At 43.8% G+C, this 22,516-nt stretch overlaps 1 protein-coding gene across 3 annotated transcripts in view; it reads left to right on the top strand.

Moving 5' to 3' along the window:
• The first annotated feature begins 16,619 nt into the window (after positions 1-16,619).
• ANKRD44 (ankyrin repeat domain 44) overlaps positions 16,620-22,516 on the top strand; it is a 215,367-nt gene continuing 209,470 nt past the window's right edge. For all 3 annotated transcript variants that reach the window (XR_013347556.1, XM_077830497.1, XM_077830496.1), the window contains exon 1: positions 16,620-16,800. Coding sequence is in view for 2 of the 3 variants with exons in the window: in XM_077830497.1 (XP_077686623.1) it covers positions 16,774-16,800 (27 nt within the window). In the remaining variant the exon portion in view is untranslated. The remainder of the gene's footprint in view (positions 16,801-22,516) is intronic.

Below are 22,516 nucleotides of genomic sequence, written 5' to 3'. Positions count from 1 at the left end.
TAGCTTTCCTGCCTTTGATTCTTTGTGCATAGCCTATTCAGTTCCATAAGATACTATTTGGAAAATTATAGTTTACTGCATTGCCAGCAATAAGAAACTCATGGACGTGTCCCAAAATGCTACATTGTAACTTGTTTCCTGCATTGAAGGAACTTCAAAATCTGCCAGGAAGTCTTGCACTTTGGAGATGGCTGTGGACATGTGTGATTTAAAAAAGCCACTTATAGCCAATTTATAGCCAATGTTATTTACCTGCGGTATTACATTGTGTGGTCAGCAATGTTAAAATAAAAGGTGACCATAACATTAAACAGTAATAGTGCGAAGTACATGCAAGCACTAACTTGTTCTTGGCATTAAATGAGGAAATACATGATTTCCTGCTACACTTGCATTTGTTTGTGTTTCTCAGCATAACAGTTCATTGTACCTTTCACAGTCCCTGAAGTCATAGGCTGGACTTCCCAGAACTCCATGCAGACCCATCAGGCACGACCTGAATTTGGACAGCTTTGCACCACTATGCCTGCAACTACAAGATAAGACCTCCCATGCTCTTCACTGCCCCAATGAGAATGCAAGGAGCTAGTGGAGCAAGGCAGTTGTAGCAGAAGCTTAAAAGCCAGAACATTCTCATTAACAGTTTTCAACTTCTTCTTCTCCTGGTTCTGTCTCCAGGTATATGTACAGATGCTAGCTGTGTCAGCTGGAGAGCACAGCCATACTCAAACCCCGACCCCACAAAGTGCTCCATACAGGGAAGACCACTGTACTGATGCATAACCTTACTGAAGCTCCAGGCAGTGCACGGTTCATCTGTGTGGACAGACCATAGACTCCATCTTCAAATATGTGCCTACACTGTGCATTGGTTATTGGCCTTGTGCAAAGCACATATAACCCTGTACTGCGCATACAAATATTTTTTCATTCTTCTGTTCTCCATCATTTAACTCAAGGCTATTTAACAAATACTCACTTTTTAAACAAAGCTGATACAACCTGGGAATCCAAACATCCATATAATATGGACTCTAATTGGATTCTATAGTGAAAGACAGATCCAGTTAAGATGGATTTGAATCTTTTAATGGAGGGGTGCTCAACCTGGCGGTCATGATGTTAAGGGGTTGCCAACAGTGTGCTCTTCCCATATTGCTAAATGGGAGAGGGTTCCTGATTTGGAAGTGGGGATGGGGGAGTCTAAGTATGGAAACACTTGAGGACTATTAGGTTAAAGGAGTTCTGATTTGTTTGTGGAAAGGTGTAAGAAGGGAAGAAAGATTCCATGAATCCCTTCTGCACAGTTTGATGTATTTGTGCAGGACTAGCAAAGGACGGGTTTAGAAGCAATGTTCAATGGGTCTTTAGTACGTATGTGGTATTCATCCAATCCAAAGTATAGTCCATTCATCCAATCCATAAGGTGGATAGAAAGCTGGCTAGATTATCGGGCTCAATGGGTAGTGATCAATGGCTCGATGTCTAGTTGGCAGCCGGTATCAAGTGGAGTGCCCCAGTGGTCGGTCCTGGGGCCGGTTTTGTTCACAGCTTTATTAATGATCTGGATGATGGGATGAATTGCACCCTCAGCAAGTTCACAGATGACACTAAGCTGCGGGGAGAGGTAGATATGCTGGAGGGTAGGGATAGGGTCCAGAGTGACCTAGACAAATTGGAGGATTGGGCCAAAAGAAATCTGGTAAGGTTCAACAAGGACAAGCGCAGAGTTCTGCACTTAGGAAGGAAGAATCCCATATACCGCTATAGGCTGGGGACTGACTGGCTAAGCAGCAGTTCTGCAGAAAAGGACCTGGGGATTACACTGGATGAAAAGCGGGATGAGAGTCAGCAGTGTGCCCTTGTTGCCAAGAAGGCCAGTGGCATATTGGGCTGTATTAGTAGGAGCATTGCCAGCAGATTGAGGGAAGTGATTATTCCCCTCTATTCGGCACTGATGAGGCCACACCTGGAGTATTACGTCCAGTTTTGGGCCCCCCCCCACAGAAGGGATATGAACAAATTGGAGAGAGTCCAGCAGAGGGCAACGGAAATGATTAGGGGGCTGGGGCACATGACTTATGAGCAGAGGCTGAGGGAACTGGGGTTATTTAGTCTGCAGAAGAGAAGAGTGAGGGGGGATTTGATAGCAGCCTTCAATTACCTGAAGGGGGGTTCCAAAGAGGATGGAGCTCGGCTGTTCTCCGTGGTGGCAGATGACAGAACAAGAAACAATGGTCTCAAGTTGCAGTGTGGGAGGTCTAGGTTGGATATTAGGAAACATTATTTCACTAGAAGAGTGGTGAAGCACTGGAATGGGTCACCAAGGGAGGTGGTCAAATCTCCATCCTTAGAGGTTTTTAAGGCCTGGCTTGACAAAGCCTTGGCTGGGATGATTGAGTTGGTGTTGGTCCTGCTTTGAGCAGGGGGTTGGACTAGATGACCTCCTGAGGTCTCTTCCAACCCTAATATTCTGTTGTTCTATTTTCTGTTCCTGTTTTCCTGGTTAAATGTGTCACTGGTTGTTGTAAAATGTGCAACACAAAATTGACAGGATGTGCAACACAGCTAACTTCACGTTGCTGTTGGAACACTGGTGTTTGTTTCTCCTGACTTTGATTTTTATCAGTTCATCTTTACAGTTGCATTGACTTCATTTTGCATTTAATATAGTGTATATATTGTGCTAATGCAGCAGGGAAGTAGGAGGACTAGGACTGCATCTTTGTATAAAACAAGCAGTAGTTTACTCTGGGTGAATTTTTGAACTGTGGAGTAGTTATAGAGTTCCTGGTCCTCCGCTGTTACCAGAAAGGACTAGAATGTTTTGCAGCAGGGAGCTTAATAAACACAGGCATTTCATGGTTAGAGGGTGCTGCAGTTGCTGCTTAAAATATGGCTCTCTGTGTTTTGTTCTCACACTACATCGTGTCAGAAGTGAGTGAATCTCTATCTAAAGGAGGAGTAAAGGAAAGAAAAGCCCCCCTAGATTGCCAGTTTGATGAGCGAGGAGGTGGGGCAAGTGGGAAAAATCAGGAAGGAGACCAATGAAAGCTGCTGCAGTAAGGAGGCAGAGCCATGTCTCAGCACTGCAATGGAGCCCATAGCACAAGTGGCTCTATTAGAGTAGTTTGATTTTGGCAACTCAGACAGTTGGCCTTTCTGGAACCAAAGATCTGAGCAATTCGCGGTGGCTTCTGGTTTAACAGAGAGAGCCCAAGAATACCCAGTAAGTGCCCTGACAGTTGTCATGCTGCTGCTAGTATCCTGTATGCCCTACCCCCTCTCTGAGGAAAAGAGAAAACTTCAAAGTGAAAGACATTTGATACCCATTTCATAAGCAGACAGAATATTATTCATAAGGATCAAATGTAATAGGTAGTGTCAGGAACAAGGGGAAACAGCTGAGCCTTTTATTAATGCCATTCATAGTCTTGCTGAACATTGCAAATATGGAATGTTAAAAGAAGAACTAATAAGACTAGGATAATTGTTGGTATAAGATTACCACCTTACAAGCACAGTTTCAGTTAAACCCAGATTTCACCCTAGCAAATGCCAAAAAACAAAGAAACAGCAATGTGACTTACATGCTAGCAGCATAGTGGAGACTGCATCAGACAATATTGACACAGTAAAGAGAAGAGACACACATGAAAAGAGCAATCAGACCAAATTTGCAATGTAAGAATCCCTCACAACTAGAGTGGGAGACCAAAGAACCTTAATCAGAGGGAAGCTTAGAAAAGTTGTGGAAGATATGGCAAGATACCAACCCAGAGCTGGCAGTAATGTTCAACTAAAGAAGCAGAATGTAAGATGACAGAAATGGGACATTTTGCAATAGCATGCAGGTAACCAAAATTAGTGGAAAAAATCCAAGAGGGAGTGTTATCAGATGGCAATGAGTCTGTACTTCTAGAGACTTATTTGCTGTGAGAATATTATATATAGTAAATGAAACAATGAATTCACACAATACTGTGGCTCTTTTGGGTAATGTCAATCACTAATTTGGCTCCTGAACCACTGAGCTCTGAGCATCATGGTCTTAAGGATTTTGTTTGATGAGCTACATTTGATAAGAGTTTCCCCAAATGATTTGTCATGCCCAGTAATGGTCTTACAGTAGACACATCTTTGGGTTTGAGTGAGGTGAGTAAAAGCATCCTGATTGGTTAAAAATTAAATCACACATTTTTAATATCATGTGTAGCCAAGAGCCACTTGCGGCTCACGAACCTCAGTCTGAGTATCACTGCCTTAAGGGATCTCTTTAAATGGTCACAATATGTGGATCTGGAGGAGCACACAACAAAATGCATTTAACACAATAAAAACTGATCTCTCCATCTGTTTACCGAATGTTGTGCCCAAGCGTCCAACAACAGTAACAGTGGACACATCTTCATATGGTTTAGGAGCAGTGCTCATACAAATAACAGCCAGAAGGAGATGAGAGACCTGTTGCATTCATATCAAAAGCCTCACAGAAAGCGAGCAGCCATATGTTCAAGTGGAAAAGGATGTTCTTGCAGTCACTTTGGCCTGTGAAAGGCTCAGTACTAGAATTTTAATAAGAAACAGATCATAAAGTCTTAGTGGCATTATTGGGGTTAAGACCACCACATGACCTTCTACCTAGCATTAAAAGATTTTGACTACAGCTGATGCAATTTTCTTTCCACATGGAACACATCAAGGAAAACACTCATGGCAGCAGTTGCTCTACCTAGAGACACAGTTGAGTTGCCATCGATGGCAGAAAGAAAAGGCTTTCAAGAGAGATGTCAAAGACAACATCAACCTTGTTCTGGCAGCAATTCCAGCATTTGCCAACCAACTTCAGCAAATTAGAGATGAACAGCTAAAGGACGAGACTTGCCAGAAACGGACTCATCTCTGCCAAAGAATGTGGGGTCAAAGGAGTCCACTGCCAACAGCCATGCTAACAGGACTAAAATGACCTTCCCATAGCCAATGGCCTACTACTGAAAGGACAGCACATTCATATCCCTACAGTACTTCAGAAATAGATGCTCTCCAAAATCTGAGACACACCAAGGTATAAACAAGCGCAGGTTACGAGCAGAACAATCTGTATGGACCCATCTGGGCAGGCAAATTCAGACTCTAGTAGAAAGCTGTGAGACAAGGAAAAAAATAAATCAACTACCAGAACCATTACTCTCCACAAAGCTCCCTGGCAGATGACATTCACAGACTTGTTTTTGTGTAAAGGACACACACACACATAACTGTAGCTGATCACTTCTCCAGATATTGACTCTGCTATTGGGGCAGAGGTCATCCAGAAACTAAAGTCAATATCTGCAAGACATGGAGTTCCTGAAGTCCTCGTGTCTGATAATGGGGCTCATTTTACCTCTGAAACATCCGTAGTGTTTGCAGAGGACAGTGGTTTTCATCTGTGGACTCCTAACACATTTGAAATGGAAATCTTATTCTGCTGACCCCAGGTTGAAAACCACTGACTTTGATTTTGAACATTTGAGCTAGTAGTCCACATTAACCCCAGAGCAATGCAGACTTTTAAAGACTTTTGAAAAAATCAGTGGACCCATATAAAGCACTCCTGGCACAACTGTAAATACAGGTAGTGTCTGGACTAAGGACAACTTTACCGGGGGCATTGATACAGCTTAAACTAAGTGGCCTGTTCTGAAGGCATTTTGAGAACAGGATGCTAAAATAAAAGGTCTCAACAAAACTTCTTTCATTCTGTGCTGAACAGTTAGCTACCTGAACCAAGGCCAGGGAACAAAGTTTGTCTCAAAAGCTCCCAGACATTTGGAACTGGGCAGAATTTCCCAAGATCCTATCTAGTGGAGACTCTAGAAGGATTTCTCCAGAGGAATCGGGTTCATCTTCAATATTTCCCAGTACAATGAAGAGAGGATCTAGGTGCTGCCAGCATTCTGTCAGGAAGTGAGCCCCTCCTCAGGGAAATCCGAACAGAAGTGAGAACACAGCCTGAAAGACTGATCAGACCACCTCAAAGACTTGATCTTTTGAATACTGCTCAGGACCATTTTAAATGCAACAGGTAAGGAGTGGGAGGATGGGCTCCCTGGACCCCCCACAAGGTCCTATTGTCCATCATTTACCTTGTCTCCCCCAGTTAGAAGCCTTTGGGGAAGCTCTTGGAGGGATACCACCACAGGCCAGCGTTTGGTTCCTGTTGTTCCCTTTGCAAGAGGGGAAGGTCTGCCCCTAGAGCAGGCAGCCCCTAGAGCAGGGGTGGCCACAGTCATTGACCCTCCAAGCTACATGTGATAATCTTCAGAAGTTCGAGAGCTGGATGCGCCAGCTGCAGGGTGGTAGGGCGGGGGCTTCTGTCCTGTGGAGGGGTGTCTCGGGGATTCTGCCCCATGGGAGGTGCCTGCCAGGGCTCTCTGCTGAAGCCCCGAGATCCCTCTCCCCACAGCACAGAAACTCTAGCCACACCACTCCGCTGCAGGCCAGAAGCCCCAACCTCCCCCCACAGTCTGGTAGGCAGAAAATCTGTCTACCAGACTGTGCAAGTGGTACTTTAAGTGTAAAAGTCACATGTAGTTCACGAGCTGTGGTTTGGCCACCCTGCCCTAGAGAGTCAAATCTAAGGGCTCAGTTTCTGAGTCTATTGCTCCTTTGCAGGGCTTACCTGTAACCCCTTCTTCCTGGGGTGTATTGCTTTACCACCGATCAGGGCGGCCTCAGGAGTGATGTGTCCCATAGCTCTCTCTCTTTCTCAGCTGGGCTCTCTCTATTGCCAGCAGTCCCTAGGCAGCAATCTTCTTCCTGTGCTAACTTTCCTCCCCCTCTTTAAGCTCCTCTCCCTCCAGGCTGAGCAAGCCTTGCAGGTGTCTCCTTAGCATGGAACAGGCCCAGAGGAACTCCTAGCATCCTTCATACCAGGATGAGGGCATGTCTCTTCACAAGGGGACATAGTCATGTAAACAGTATTAAGGAACTTGACGTGCATTTTGAACTGTGCACGCGTGTGTATATAGGTTGGTTTAGAGTTTGTTATAATTTTTTATTATAAAGACAGGGAGATGTGGAGTGGTTATGGAGTTTCTGATCCTCCACAGTGACCAGAGAGGACCAGGATGTGTTGCAGTGGGGTGCTTAGAAAACGTAGGATCTTTGTGGCTAGGGGGTTCTCTAGTTGCTGCCTAACTCATGGCTCTTTGTGTTTATGTCCTCACACTTCAATAACCACTTTAAAAAAAAAGTGTGGCTCAGAATTTGGTGGATAAAATTCCCTTTCTATTAAAATGTTTGGAAGGGGAAAGGGGTTTGGGGTTGAAAGTCCTTTGTTTACTTTTGGTTTGGAAACATCCTTATCTGGCATCTGTAAAGCATTTACATTCCCTATTTCTGGATCAAAGTCCTTCCCTGGGTCATGTCACTAATTTTCTTCTTTAACTGGAGCACCAAGAGAAAAATAGATTTTTTTTCCTCTTGGCCTTACAGAGTTAGCATGAGCCAGTGTTAAATTCAAATACCAGCTTTTACCAAGGAAGTAACAAGAATGGGGCATAACATCCCTCAATCCTGCCTCCTCTCATCTTCATGTAAATAATGTCAGGTGCCACCCCCACACAATCTTCTCAAGTTAACATTGCAAACAAAGTGCAAGGATTCTATGTTCTGAGTATAAAACATATCCAATGGATTTTAAAATGTGGTAAAATAAAACTCTGTATTGTTCTGCTGGACTTCTTCATTTCCTCAGGCTCTAAAGGCTTTTATGTGCAAGATCTTCAGGTTTCTTCTTTGGCCCGTACAGCACCTACCACAGTTTGTGTGCTGCTGTAAGACATTTTAAGAGTAATAATCATGACATACTGGTACTTTTAGAATGAAAGTGTTAACCCTTTTGGCCCAAGCAGTTAGCTGCTATTTGAGGCCTAGTAGCACTGCATCTTGATAGGAAAATAAATTAATGGTAGGAATCAATTATTTCTTTGGTGCAATCCTATTTACAGTGTTCACAAAGTCCTGTTTCCCTGAACCAAGTCGGATGAGACAACAGCAGGCACTTTCCTTGCTCACAATTTCCAAGCACCTCCTGTCAGTTCTATGCCCCAAGCAGCTCTATCTGCTCACTCCCTAGGCCAGGCTTATGACTCCTTCCCTCCCTTTCTACTGGCTTTCTGCCGCTCATACATACACAGCTGCAAGAGATCAATCCCCTAGACCTGGGTGGGCAAACTACGGCCCGCAGGCCGGATCCAGTGTGCGAATTGTTTTAAGCTGGCCTGTGAGCCGCACCAGTGGCTCAGCCCTGCTCCCGCCGAGGCGTTAGGTCGAGGCCACACCACGCGGCTCCTGGAAGCCGGCATGGCCCTGCTCCGGCTCCTGCGTGCTCCAGTGAGAGCTGCAGGGGCGGTGCCTGAGGATAGGGCAGCGTACAGAGCCACCTGGCCACGCCTCCACATGAGAAGGGACATGCCACTGCTTCCGGGAGCCACTGAGGTAAGCACTGCTCAGAGCCTGTCCCTCCTCACCCCCCCCCCAGTCTCTTCTCACACCCCAACCTCCTGCCTCAGCCGTGATCCCCCTCCCACTCTCCAAACCCCTTGATCCCAGCCTGGAGGACCCTCCTGCACTCCAAACCCCTCATCCCCAACCCCACCCCAGAGCCCGCACCCCCAGTCGGAGCCTGCACCCCTTCCTGCACCACAACTCCCTGCCCCAGCCCATATCCCCCTCCCGCCTTCTGAACCCCTCGGTCCCAGCCCACAGCACCCTCCTACACCCCAAACTCATCATCCCCAGTCCCACCCCAGAGCCTGCACCTCCTACCACACCCCAAACCCAATTTTGTGAGTGTTCGTGGCCCGCCATACAATTTCTATTCCCTGATGTGGCCCTCAGGCCAAAAAGTTTGCCCACCCCTGCCCTAGACCCTGCATTTGTAACCAGCCCCAGGAAACCCCTCGTCCCATATGGCTTAGCTTCTGATTGGCATTGAAATATGACAATAGAGAAGAAAGACTGGATAGCCCTGATATTTGGAAGGGGGAGGGGGAAATAAAATGTCTTAACAAACAAAAATGCCCTTTCGGTTCTTCTTTGATACATTATGATGAACCCAAAAAGGCCACAAATCAATTTTCCCTCAGTCCTCCATTGTCTGGCACTGGGCCCGATCCAAATCCCATTAAAGTCAATGGGAGTTATTCAATTTACTTCAGTGAGCTTTAGATCAGGCCCACTGAGAGCAGAGAGCTATGTGAAGTATGGCTGAAGTTTTGGAGGTTTTCATTCTGTCAGTTGTCAAAAGATTTTTAATTTATCAGATGTAAAATAGTTGTTGTCTTAAACCTGAAAGATGTGCAAAGATCTGTGAAGTCATTTTCTTTGAAAACTGATCAGTCTTGGCAGTCTAGTCAGGGATCTGTGCTCATAGTGAGTAGTTTCTTTCTCTCTCACACATACAGCTGCAAAATTACTCAGATAATGGTAGAAATCCTGATTCTACCACAGTCAGCAAAATTATCTTCTCAGTTACACTTAAATACAGTTGCAGCAGTGTAACCGAGAAGAGAATTGGCCCCAGATTAACCTGATGTATATTTTTCAGCTGTTCTCATTCTTCTTGGAGTACTATTACCAACAAATGGTTTACCTCAGCTGGGTGAAGACTCCTGTAAAGAGAGGAATCTGGGCAGAAAAAAATGAAGGAAGACCTGCTAGAGGCATGGATATAACCGTATTTACTCCATTCTGCTCAGCACAGCACAACACTGCAATGGCCGTGGTTTAAGATTACAAATCCACCTGGTTTCCTGCTGTATTGTGTGTTTAGGTCTCCATGTATACCACCTAAATACCTGCAGAAGTGTCATTTTAAAAATGTTTGAGATGCAGAGAGACATGTGGATGGACAAGAGAATGCCTTCCTTCCCTCCCACCTCTATGCCATGGTTTGTATTATTTTTTAAACTTGCTGTTTACATATTCTTCCTATTTGCATGTTAGAAATAGGCTCATCCAGGAATAAAAACAGATTAAAATGGTGTCAGGAATAAATCTTCCTTGGGGAAAAAAAGTAAACCAAATGTTGCCTTCTGGAAAAAAATTAAGTGGAGATGAATTCAGGTGGGCAATAAAAGGCAGTTCATGCAGGTGAATCCTAGTACCACTCCTTCCACATGCTACAACAGCTTGGTAAGGTTAGACAGTACCCAGAATAATTAGACATCCCCCCTCGGTGCCATGAGGCTACTTGCCCTGCCTCCTATCTTAGCACCTAGAGAGAGCCTCTCTTCCCCTCATTCCAAACAGAATTGCTAGCCCTCAACTTTCCCTCCTCATTCAAATTTCCTGTCCGCAGAACTCCTGCGCCTGGTTATTTTCCCCCCACTGTTTCATCACATAATGAGGCTGATGCAACATATTGAGGTGTGAATGTGCCTTCCTCTGAATAAGCCTTTTAGAATGTGTTAAGGCTGGGCGTAGGGGATGGGGACCACAAACGTGCTCTGGAGTGTTGAGGACATCAGAGAGGTTAAACAGATTTTACCATGAGGTCCATCTCTCAACAGTGGCAAAGAATACAGCTGAAGAATGAGATATTTACTTAAGCTTTATAGATAGGGTAAGAAAAATGCACAAATCTGGGGACGATTACCTCCACTCCATCTGCAAATGATCACCCTACTTAAATATAGCAGCAGGCCCAGCTTTGCAAAGGGCAGTTCAGCTAGACAGGAGGTCCAGATTCTTGGCTTTCTTCACGTGACCACATCCTACTAAGCTGCAGAATCATTAGACCGATGTAGTGATCTTAACATCTGTATGAAATGAGAAGCGTGTGGGGAACCAAGGGACTAACTTGCAGCACAGTTTGTAGTCCTAAATAGTGTAAAAGTCATGCAGCAGATCCTGATCTCACCCTCACTCTAAGAACTTGTCTACAATGCTCACTAGAGGGGTGTGATTTCTTATGCACACCAATATGTCCCATATTAACTGTCTGGCACGTAATAGGATGTGTTAATGTAGTCGCATTTCAAACAACACTACCTTAATGTGTGCTAGGGAACTTGTAATGCATGACAGCAGGGTTCACGTGGCCAGTTAGCGTGCAACACATTGGTGTACTTTAGAACTCACACACCTCTAGTATATTGCTTCACTGAGTAGACAACTCCTAAATCTGGAATAACTCCTTTAGCTTTCAGACTGTTTCTTTTCACTGTTTCATTTTCATTTTCCATGTTTAAAAAATCCTAATCTACTTGTTATTTAAACAAAGTTTGTTTTCCTTATGCAGGTCACCTGTGTTTCCCTCTTGGTCCTTCAGTGAAGCAATAATGCTGAATCTGTGATATCAGAATCACTTTCACAGCAACAGGCTAGGACACCTTTCTATCTAGGGTACTTGTAAGGGCCCCCATTACTGTAGTATGTGAGTGCCTCACACTCTTTGATGTGTTTCTCCTCACAACACCCCTGTAAGTCAGGGAAGCGCTGTCGTTTCCATTTTACAGATAGTGAACTGAGGCCCAGAGAGACACAGTAACGTCCCACAGGAAGTTTGTGGGAAGCAGATCTATCTGAACTCAGGTCTTCTGGGTCCTAGGCTAGGGCCCTAAACAAGATTGCATTCCAGGTCCATGTGAAAGTGGGGTCAGAATTCTTGATTTAGCAAAGCATCCCCATTCAGGACAAGCATGTTCTTAAGTTCCATTGAAATCAATGGGAATTAAACATGCTTAAAACTAAGCCCATTCGTAAGTGCTATCCTGAGTAAACGTGGATTTAAGCACGTGCTCAAGTGCTTTCCTGAATTGGGGTCTGAATGAGGAAGCTCATATTCAAAAATCACCTCCATTCAGTTTCAGCAGGGACTGTTTCTGGTGTTGAGAAACTTTATATTTATTTAAAAATAGCAATTTCTAAACTAAGTCAGAGCATTAGTTTATACGGTTCAGTACCGGGTCTCTGACTGTAGCCATCACGAGATACATTAGAAACTGTAAAAATTCCCATAGTGGACTGTTAAGAAATGAACAGCCCAACAGCGAATTCCTTCCTAACCAACCCACTGTCAGCCATTGCCTTATGCTCTAAAGCATGAGGGTTTATATTCCTATTCTGTTATTTGAAAAACTGTGTGTGTTCTCATTTCACAAATAAGATTGACTGGATTCTGGGAATTCTCTCAGGAGCCAGGGTAGGGCAGCATCAGGGCGAGTGGGAACAAATGCACCATCCTTCCTTCCTAAGTGTCTTCCAACTTCCCAGGCAGAGGTCACGTATGCACTGAAGGCATTTTAGGCCTTTCACTGCAAATTGAACCCAGACTGGCTAGTTAAAGCCAGTGGGGAACATCTATCTTGCAGGAAATTGTTAATGTCTCATTAAAGGAAGGCAACCTATCAACTCACAAACAAATGACAATGTGGCCTTTGCTCAAGAAACCAACCCTAAAAAGAAGACTGAGAGGGGACATGGTAACAGTTTTCAAGTACATAAAAGGTTGTTACAAGGAGGAGGGAGAAAAATTGTTCTTCTTAACCTCTGAGGATAGGACAAGAAGCAACAGGCTTAAATTACAGTAAGGGAGGTTTAGGTTGGACATTTGGAAAAAATTCCTAACTGTCAGGGTGGTTAAGCACTGGAATAAATTGCCTAGGGAGGTTGTGGAATCTCCATAACTGGAGACTTTTAAAAGCAAGTTGGACAAATACCTGTCAGGGATGGTGCAGATAATACTTAGTCCTGCCACAAGTTCAGGGGACTGGACCAGATGACCTCTCGAGGTCCTATGATTCTATGAAATGCCAGTGTCTTTGTCCACTATCCTCCAGTCTCTAACCTCCCCTTTCCGGAAAAGACCACAGAGGAGGTAGTAGTGCACTAATTCCAACATTATTTGACATCTGCAGCTTCATTGGATCCCAACCAGCCAGGGCTCAGACGTAGGCATAGCATAGAGATGGTGTTATTCACTGTGATCAACAAAATCTCTCCAGACTAAATAGAGGGTGGGCAGGCATCCTTGCTGATGCCACATGGTCTATCAGAAGCCTTGGATTTCACTGTTCATGAAGTGTTGTTAACACAACTGTGGGACCAACTGGCAGGGGTGGTTGGAATCACCTTAGAGTAGTTCCTGGTCTGTACTTTCAGGGTAATTACCAGAAGTTATTGTGAAGTGATTTTACTCTCCTCAGGACTCTCAGGAATGAAGTCCTGCAAGGCTCAGTCCTATCACCCCTTTTCTTTGATATCTGTGTGAAGATGCTGGGTGAGAAGTGGCATGGCTTATGATGTCATACTGGTGAAATCTTGTCTCTTCATGAAACTGAGATATAGCCATCTCCCGGCCTTCCCAGTGTTTGGCAGAAATTAGGGCCCTGGAGGAAAGCTAATAAGAATCTTGAAAATCTAGCAAAGTCTCTAACTGTTCTGTAAATTGAAAGCATCTGCATATTTATTGTCCAAGTGACTCAAAATCTCAAGTCTTGATAGGCTCATTTCTGTAAGTTCCTATGTCCCTAAAATGCAACAGTGCCAAAAATATCTGTCCATCTTGGGAAGGCCAAGAGATTGAGCCGTGACATCTCAGATGAAGACCTCACCACAGTCATCCATACGTTCATTACCTTTAAGGTAAACGACTACATCATGCGTTACTTGATAAGCTGGTTGGGCACGCAGAAGCTACTGCTAGTGCAGTGTGCAACCTCTGTGCCAGCTTTCTGAATAAAGCAGGCCACCAATAGCACATTACACCCCCATTGCTTTGCAATGATTTCTACAGGCAGAGAAGCTGGACCTGATTGTCAGAAGTTCATTCAGCTAGCATGAATCAGCAAATTCCATTCAAACTGATTGGCAGCAAACTTCCACTGACTTCAAGGGAACTATGCTGAATTCTAGTAGCTGGGGATCTGGCCCAGAAGGAGCTGTGTGCTTAACAGCTCCAAAAAACAAGCTCCTTATGTATCTACCAAATTTCACCTTCGAGCAAACATTCTAAGTACCTGAGAATGGGAGTTTATAATTGGAATAGTGACAGATCCTCACTTAAAATAAAGGCTAAGTTTTTCTGCTTGCTCTCAGATAGAAGTTTCTTCGACATGCTTACTTTTGACCACTGTGTGACAAGTGGGTATTTCAACAAAGTCCGTGAATTAGCTGTCAAAGTAGTAGCTCTAGTTAAAATCAGTGAGATACAGAAAGGGCCCAGCTCTCTATTGGACAGCATTGCAGTCTTGCCAATGGCCCTTCTTAACGTATGTTTTGACACACAACAAAACTGCTGATGCAAGCTCAGTACTGTAGGTATTCCGGCATGACAAAGACCATAAGGGAATGAAATTTTCGAAGAAAATTGCCTAGCAGAAGTCTCAAATTCCTAACAGCTACAGGGTTGTGGGGTTTTTTTAATCAATTTTATCAATTTTTATTGATTTATAATTTTTGGAAAAACTCTTAAGATGATGCATAGTGTCAAAATATTGTTCATAATTTGCATGTTAACTTTAAATCACCATTTATAGTAACCGCTTGGAAGTCTGAAACTGACACTTGTTTCCTCATCAGGATGGTTTTCTTCTGTTGTAAGTACTGCTATTATTATTTATTTATTATTTTTGAAGAAAAACCCTACAAAACCTATAGCATGCTGTAGCAAAGGGCCAAAATGTTATAGCTTGCAGTTGGGTTACCTGTAATGTTTTTAGGTCATTGTAGAACACTGTAGTCATTATGAGCATGGCTTGTTAATGAAGGATTACTTTTTAAAAAAATGTTTAGACCAATAAAGCATTGGCTCATTTGTTTAAAAAGAAATACTACCTCTGTCTTATACAGAATTATCTGAATTTGGAAACTGGTCCAAATTTTAATTTTCCTTTTATTTTCAGGCTATCAGTATTTATGGGATCCCCGTAAAGGGGTTATAATTGCATGTGTTAATATAAAATGATATAAACAAAGTAATAATAAAATGACAAAATCTGACACTTGATCTACTTATCCTGGATCTTTTTTATAATATAAAAATAACACTTTTTGAACTCATTTAGTGCCTTTTGTCCAGTGACAAAAACAGTTTACAAACATTTAGACCCTGATTCTCCTTTAACTTCTACTGGTATTACACCAGCAGAGCTCTACTGACTTCATCTGGACTACAGCGGTTTTACTTCAGTGTTAATGAGAAGAGACTCAAGCCATAATTACGGTCCCAATCCTCACATTAGTAAGATTAAGCATGTGAATAAATGTTTGCAGGATTAAGCACCACAAATCTGGCTTCAGGTAGGGAAACGTTATCTCCATTTTCCAGATGTGGAAAGTGAGTCATAGAGAGAGGAAGGGCCTGATTTCCCCGTGCCTTTTTTCTTGTGTATTTTACCCATCAGTGCCAATGACTAGTTAAGGGGGAGGGTAACAGACAACCAGGCTATCGGGGTCCCACATTCTCCTCCACTCCCTTTGGAGGAGGGAAGCAAAGGGAGAAGCAACTGAGGCAGGAGGGTGCAGTGTAGGGAAGCAGTGGCTCTATGGTTCTGAGGTTCAGGCTCCTTTCCCCGTTTATGAATGGGCAACAGTAACTACCACTTCAGGTTAAGTTAATCTCTCACTGCAAGCTAAGTGACTAGCCCAAGGAAGCCTGTGCCAGAACGGATTGTTGGGAACATAACCTGTTTTTCCTAAATCCCAGTCCAGGTTCTGTTATCTGCATTATGTATTTGTGTACTATTAGCCTGTCCTGACTGTGTGTAACTTAAGCCCGGATTCTATTCTGTGTGAACTAACCTTTACACCTGCTTGGAGTCCCACTGGAGGCAGACTGAAATCTCAGGCTCTGATCCTGCAAATGTGCAACAAGGGGTCACGAATCATGTGCATGAAGTTACTCTTGTACCTAAGGGGTTTGCAGACTTGGGACCTTAGACTGCAAACTCTCAGGGTAGGGCCAAACTCCCTGATTATACTCATTAAATAATATTTCTCCTATCCTTTCATTCTAAAGACTGCTTTATAGGAGCAAAATCAGCTCCTGGGCCATCTCCTCCCTTCATTCCCACCACACCTCCCTAAGTTCCTTCTCCATTCTGGTGCTTTCTAGACCCTTAGGACAATGTGTATGACTGGTCTAAAGGCTGGAGTTTGAGAACCCCAGCTTTGCAGTGTGTTGTGTCTATACACCAAGGTGATAAGTGCCACCTTAACGACTACAGACCGGAAGCTCAGTGAGAGCTGGGCTGGCAGCCAGGCATGCCAAGGGCTGCTCAATGTTATAAGTGCAACATGCTGGAGAAACAGGCAGGAAGGGAAGGAAAGTCACAGATTTGGGCAAGGCTGTGACAGGAACAAAGAAAATATTGGCGAGGGGAGGTGCAGCGGGGTGAGGGTAGCCCAGCTGTGAGCAGCAGCAGGAAGCAGCCCTGGTCTTTTTGTGGGGGGGGATGGGGATGGAGAGGGATGCTCTGGGGGAGATGCGAGCAGTAGGAGGCAGCCTTGTCCTTGCCCAGAGCTGCTCTGTGCGTGTGTTGTGCACGGGGTGATGTCAGTGGCAGCTGGGCTTGTGCAGTCAGTACTTCCTGTATCAGGCAGGCTCGGTTAGCGGCAGGCTCCTGGGCTCCTCCTGACCCCGGCGAGCAGCTGGATTGTCAATTTCAGGTCTCCCAGGCACGGCTGCGTTGAGCTCTCCTCCCCACCCGGCCCCCCACTCCTGAAGCTGGCGGACACCCCCGGACCGCGGAGCTGCATGTGCCCGAGCCGCGCCGAGGGAGAATGGCAGTCCTCAAACTCACCGACCAGGTAGGAGCCCGCAAGGAGCCCGGGCAGCCTTGCGGGAGGCTCGGCAAAGCCCCGCGCGGAAGGGAGCCCGCGCTGCGGCGGGCGAGGCGCGGAGCGGAGCGGGCAGCGGCTACGGCAGCTCCAGCTCGGAGGGGTTTGCTGTTGTCCAGCTCAGCCAAGTGAAGCCGCGTCTTGCGGTGCTCCGCCTGCGCAAATCCCGCCCGTTTGCGGAGCACAAAAACCCTCCCCGCGCTCTGGCCGCTCTGCGATCCCCGGTACTGCGCCGTGCAGCGAGCGCCATTCGGCCGTCTGTCTGTCTGTCTGTCTGTCTAGTCTCCGGGCGACGCGCTCAGAGAAGCAGGAGGAGGGCTAATAAGGCTATTTTGCCTGAGGCTAATAATGTACTGCGTTACTAGTCAGTCAAGTTTTGCATTGTGTGGGGAAAACAGGCAAATGTCAAAATGCCAGAAAGAAAGGCGCTGTTTGTCTTTCAGATGAATCGATTAGGGGATTTGTCACTGAACCAACCATCTAGAATAGCCCAGTTATTTTGCATCTTTCTGGTGTTTGTTGGTTTGGCATTCCATTCTGCCGCAGCCTAGACCTGTTTCCATTTAAATCAGTGAAATATTGGGGCTCAAGGTAGATTTCAGTGTGTTTCAGTGTCACTCAGAGACAAGAGGCAGATGAGAAATGTTAGAACATTTACTTTAATGAACTAGTTGCATTTTCTCATCAGTCCAGCGTTGGAATTAATTAATTAAACATTGAGTTGCTTAAGCTAATGTTTTAATTTGCCTCTTCCTCCCGATGAATATTAACACTTTGCAACTGCGTGCATGGTTGCTATTTGGCTGTTCAAACGCTGTCAGATTCCTAGTTGCTTTTTAAACAAACCTTCATGTAGGTTTCTTTTAAAAGGTTATTTCACATAAAAAACATAACAAGGGAATTTTTTTAACCATTTAGGTTGTTTGTTTAACCAATAAGAAAAGGAGTACTTGTGGCACCTTAGAGACTAACCAATTTATTTGAGCATAAGCTTTTGTGAGCTACAGCTCACTTCATCGGATGCATACCGTGGAAACTGCAATAGACATTATATACAATGTATAATGTCTACTGCAGTTTCCACGGTATGCATCCGATGAAGTAGCTCACGAAAGCTCATGCTCAAATAAGTTGGTTAGTCTCTAAGGTGCCACAAGTACTCCTTTTCTTTTTGCAAAGACAGACTAACACGGCTGTTACTCTGAAACCTGTTTAACCAATGATCGTCCTATTTTTGCATTCCTTGTTGTGCACCTAAAACTCCCATTGAAGTCAACTGCTATGCAGGATCAGATTTTAAAGAGCCACAATTTTGTAATGGGCTCCAAGTGCGTGCCCATGTGAATCCCCATTGAAGACAATGGGATTCTGCCTGCATTTTTTCTGCTGGGAGCAGCTTGCAGAATTGGGGCCTATATGTGTAACTTAAGTGAACCTAGTATTCTGTATCGGAAAAATGTTTGCCATTCATTCGCTTTTGAACATTTTACCCATTGATGAGTTAGAGTTGATATACTATCCAACTTTCAAGTCAAATATGTAGTTTTACAATTCTCAGAGCTGAGGGGTAGGATAAAAATGGATGTTGGCTATTTGTGTAAGGTCTCTAAGGTGTATTAACCTTCTTTTGAGAATTCAGTGCTATTTATTACCATGATACATAGTAATTATTTTTCTACTAGGCCTTCATGTTTAAAGAGTGCATTTTTGCTTTTGTTGCCGTAACTGTTTGCACGCTATTAGAAAATGGCAATATTCAAATCTCAGCTTATGTTAAAATGTTAAATTTAATAATAGAGCAGCTATAATTTGTATTAAATCACTTCTTACCATTAAAAGAAGTTCAAAAGAATTTTAAAATATTTAGTAAAGTAATAGTATGTTTCCCACAGCCTAATTTATCAACATATTGTACCATCTGTTACACATTTGCTTGTCTTAATCAGCTATTTTTAGTTTAACTTGGTCTGCCTATAATCTGCAGTGTGGGTGTCCTTGGAGTCCAAAACTTTCCTGTTACTTTTAAAATGATCATCAGCAGTTAGGGGTCCTTATTCAAACAACTCCCTTTCCCCTAACACACACACACACACACACACATGCCTACACACACACATGTGCATGCATTCTCTCTCTCTCTCTCATTTTATTTATGTATTTCCAAAGAAACCTTCCACTACAAAATCCTCTACCTGGCATTTGCCTTATAATTAACACCAAATTTTTAAAGGAAAAAATGAGCTACTTTTAAAATAAAATAAACATTGAAAGGCGACTGTATGAATTATAGTAGTCTAAATGCATTTCCATAATTTAACCAAAGACAGTGTTTATAGTTCTGTCTCCTGGCATGTCCCTTGTTACACTCATGTCTTCGGATGTGGTGCTTATAGCAAATGAAGAGAATGTTTCACACCATGAGACTTCATTCTGCTCAGTAGTGCATAGAACAAGTCTCATAAATCAGAAGATTCAGGTGAGATCTGTAAATTGAAAGTGTAGACTGCAGCATAATATTAAAGGCATTTGCACTACAGCTGGTAAAGGAAGTGTAGCATTTCAGTGCTTTACGTCTAAGTCTGAAATCGTGTTTCATGAGGTCCTTGGAATTAAAGCGCTAAAGGTTTTTAAACCATTGCTAAACCTCCTCAACAAGGATCTTGCTTCATCACTGGTAGTAGAGCGTAAAACTGGTTTGAGCCACGTGGATTGCATCTTGTGAAGTCTGTATTGCAACAAAGGGTGCTTGGCGGGGGGAAGGGGGGGAGTCTGGACTTTTTTAAGATTAGTTATTTCTCCTCTTCCCCTCCCACACCTCTAACGATCTCCAAACCTGGTAGATTGATTTATCAGAACTGGCATGGTGACTTTGCAGTATGCCTTTGCATGGCAGCACACTCTAAATACTCTCTGCTTGCCAGTATGATGGGTCATGCTTCAGGGCATAGTATGGCAATGCTTCTTATTTTGGGGGATGTCCTCCTGTTGTCCATAGACATACCCATACTCTTCATGCTGGACTGCTCTGTGACATTTGGTATGGTTGATCACCAGATGTTCCTGTCTCACTTGTATGAGGATATAGGAGTGAATAGAAGTGTTTCAAAATGGTTCAGGGCCTTTTCTTTTTCCTTTCTTTTTTTTTAAATAAAGATTGAGCCCAGAAAGTTGTTATGAGACACTAGTTCTCCATTTCTAAAGCCCTTGCCTTTAGATTCCCACCAAGGCTCATCCTCTTCCCCATGTTATTCAGTATCTATAACAAAGCCAGTGGGAGGCCTTGCATGACAACATAGGCTGAAGTGCCAGTAGTGTGCAGAGGATGCCAGGTGCTACATCCTCCTTTACATCAAATATTAAGCAGCGCTGTCTCTCAGCTTTTTCCATGCCTACCTGAAATCAGTACCTGGGTGAAGAACAGCTGGCTAAAGCTGAACCCTGTTAAGACTGATGTGATGTTGGTAGGAAGAATGATGCACTTTGAGGCACTTACATGTTTATAACATCCTCCGCTGCCTACAGTATGTGTCTTCAGATTTAGTTGGTCCACAGGCTACACTGCTCTGGGTGTCCAGACAGCCATGGCAGCAAAACATACCAGCTTTCATCTGTGGCTAGCCAGAAGACTGCATATTGTCCACTCAGATGCAGAAGTGGCACGGTGACTCCTGCATTTGTGATCTCCAGTGTTTATTATGACAACTTATTGTATTTTTTAATAATGAAGCCCCACACCCTTTAGCAGCAGCAACGGGTACAAAATGCAGCAGCTTGTCTGTTTAGCAACACAGGTCACCACAATCACATCACCCCAGCTCTTTGTGCTGCATACAGAATCTGGATTAGGTTCTCCATGGGATTGGTTCTGTCTGCCTGAGAGATCTCTTCTCCCTCCATAAGTGTAATTTCCCATAACAACTGCCTTCCTCCGGAACAACGAAACTATGGATCAATAGGGTCCAACAAGGCGGTCTACCTCCAGCGCTGTAAAAGTTCGATGATACTTAGTAGCAAGAGCCGAAAGAAGCCACATGCTGGTATGAGGAGTAAAGATAAGTCTTATTTCCATGACTTAGGTTTTCCTCATTTTTTTTCACATTTGCACCCTCTCGCTCTTGTCCTCTCTCACACACATAGGCAACCAAGCAAACAAAGCAGGCAAACAAAGATAATCATAAACGAATTAATCTATTTTTCATACAGGGTCAGAAAAAATGAAGAGATTGTTCTTGTTTCTATTTTAAGACACTTGAGAAGTGCTAGGATGCTGTGGTGGTGGAACAATAAAGTAGGTCTACTTTATAAGCGGTCCTGGTTGTATTCACATATTTATTTGGTAATAGAGCTTAGTTTAAGACTATATCCTATCTGTTTCTGGTCAAGCAAGTTACATTAGCTCATTTCTGAGTGATGGCAATTGCTAGCTAATCAGCTGGACCACATGGTAGTTTTTTAATCATTTAACCAAAGGAAGTATTTTCAACCCCCATTCACTTGTGGAAGTGAATCTATCAATCTTCCTTCTGTTCCTGGCCCCCCTTTTCCAAAAATTGTATATGAGTGATTGAAGTAGTAAGCTTGAAAAAATGAACAAACCCTAAATTGAGATTAGACACTTAAGGTTTCAACTTTGCTGACATCTTTGTATGTAGCAGTATTGAGTGACAGTGCTACGTAAGCCTTCCACATCCGTTCCAGATAATCCACTTCTCATATATGCAGTTTCTTGCATCCCCTACGGTGCATGCCAATTACAACAGGCAGGGTAAGTTTAAGTGCTTTTAGACCTACAGATGAAAAGTGATACTTCAGTACAAAGTGGCATTGCTATTTATTATCTTTCTTCTCCCCATGCACTTTAAGGTCTGACCATTTAGTTTAGTGTTTTATTTTCAATGCGGGTGTGGCTGTATGTAACGAGCTTATGCATATGAACTAGAGTTCAGCATGAATGAAAAACTAATGTTTTGACAACTGGGTTGTCCTAGACATTCAAACATGGGCTCTGTTCTCCCAACTCAAATCAGGTCATATGTGTGTGTAGGGGGAAAGGGCAAGAAAAAGGGGGTTCAGTACTTCTACGATGTAAGGACTGAGGATGTCCAATCATGCGCATCATGGTATTGGTGTATTTTGATTTTTCCACTTCCTCCAGGTTTCTGAGATACCATTTTCTCCCGTGTGCCATAACCATCAGAAAAGGAATACATTAATGAGCTGGCTCTCTCCTGTGAGCTGCTCTTTAATCAGGTTGTTTGGACTATGCTATCATTTCCTGAAGATGTAGTTTTATGTGCCTGAGCCTGAGCATCACCTACTTGAAAGGGGGTTCTAAAGAGGATGGAGCTCGGCTGTTCTCAGTGGTGGCAGATGACAGAACAAGGAGCAATGGTCTCAGGTTGCAGTGGGGGAAGGTCTAGGTTGGATATTAGGAAAAACTATTTTACTAGGAAGGTGGTGAAGCACTGGAATGGGTTACCTGGGGAGGTGGTGGAATCTCCATCCTTAGAGGTTTTTAAGGCCTGGCTTGACAAAGCCCTGTCTGGGATGATTTAGTTGGGGTTGGTCCTACTTTGAGCAGGGGGGTTGGACTAGATGACCTCCTTCCAACCCTAATCTTCTGTGATTCTATGACTCTCTGATGATTCTATGTTCTTTGGTGTTCTGAGTAACGAAAGATCAGAGA

This window comes from Eretmochelys imbricata, chromosome 11, assembly GCF_965152235.1.
Source record: "Eretmochelys imbricata isolate rEreImb1 chromosome 11, rEreImb1.hap1, whole genome shotgun sequence".
Taxonomy (NCBI): Eukaryota; Metazoa; Chordata; order Testudines; family Cheloniidae; genus Eretmochelys; species Eretmochelys imbricata.
The sequence above is the reverse complement of the archived record's forward strand: the minus strand, read 5'-3'. Positions and strand labels throughout refer to the sequence as shown.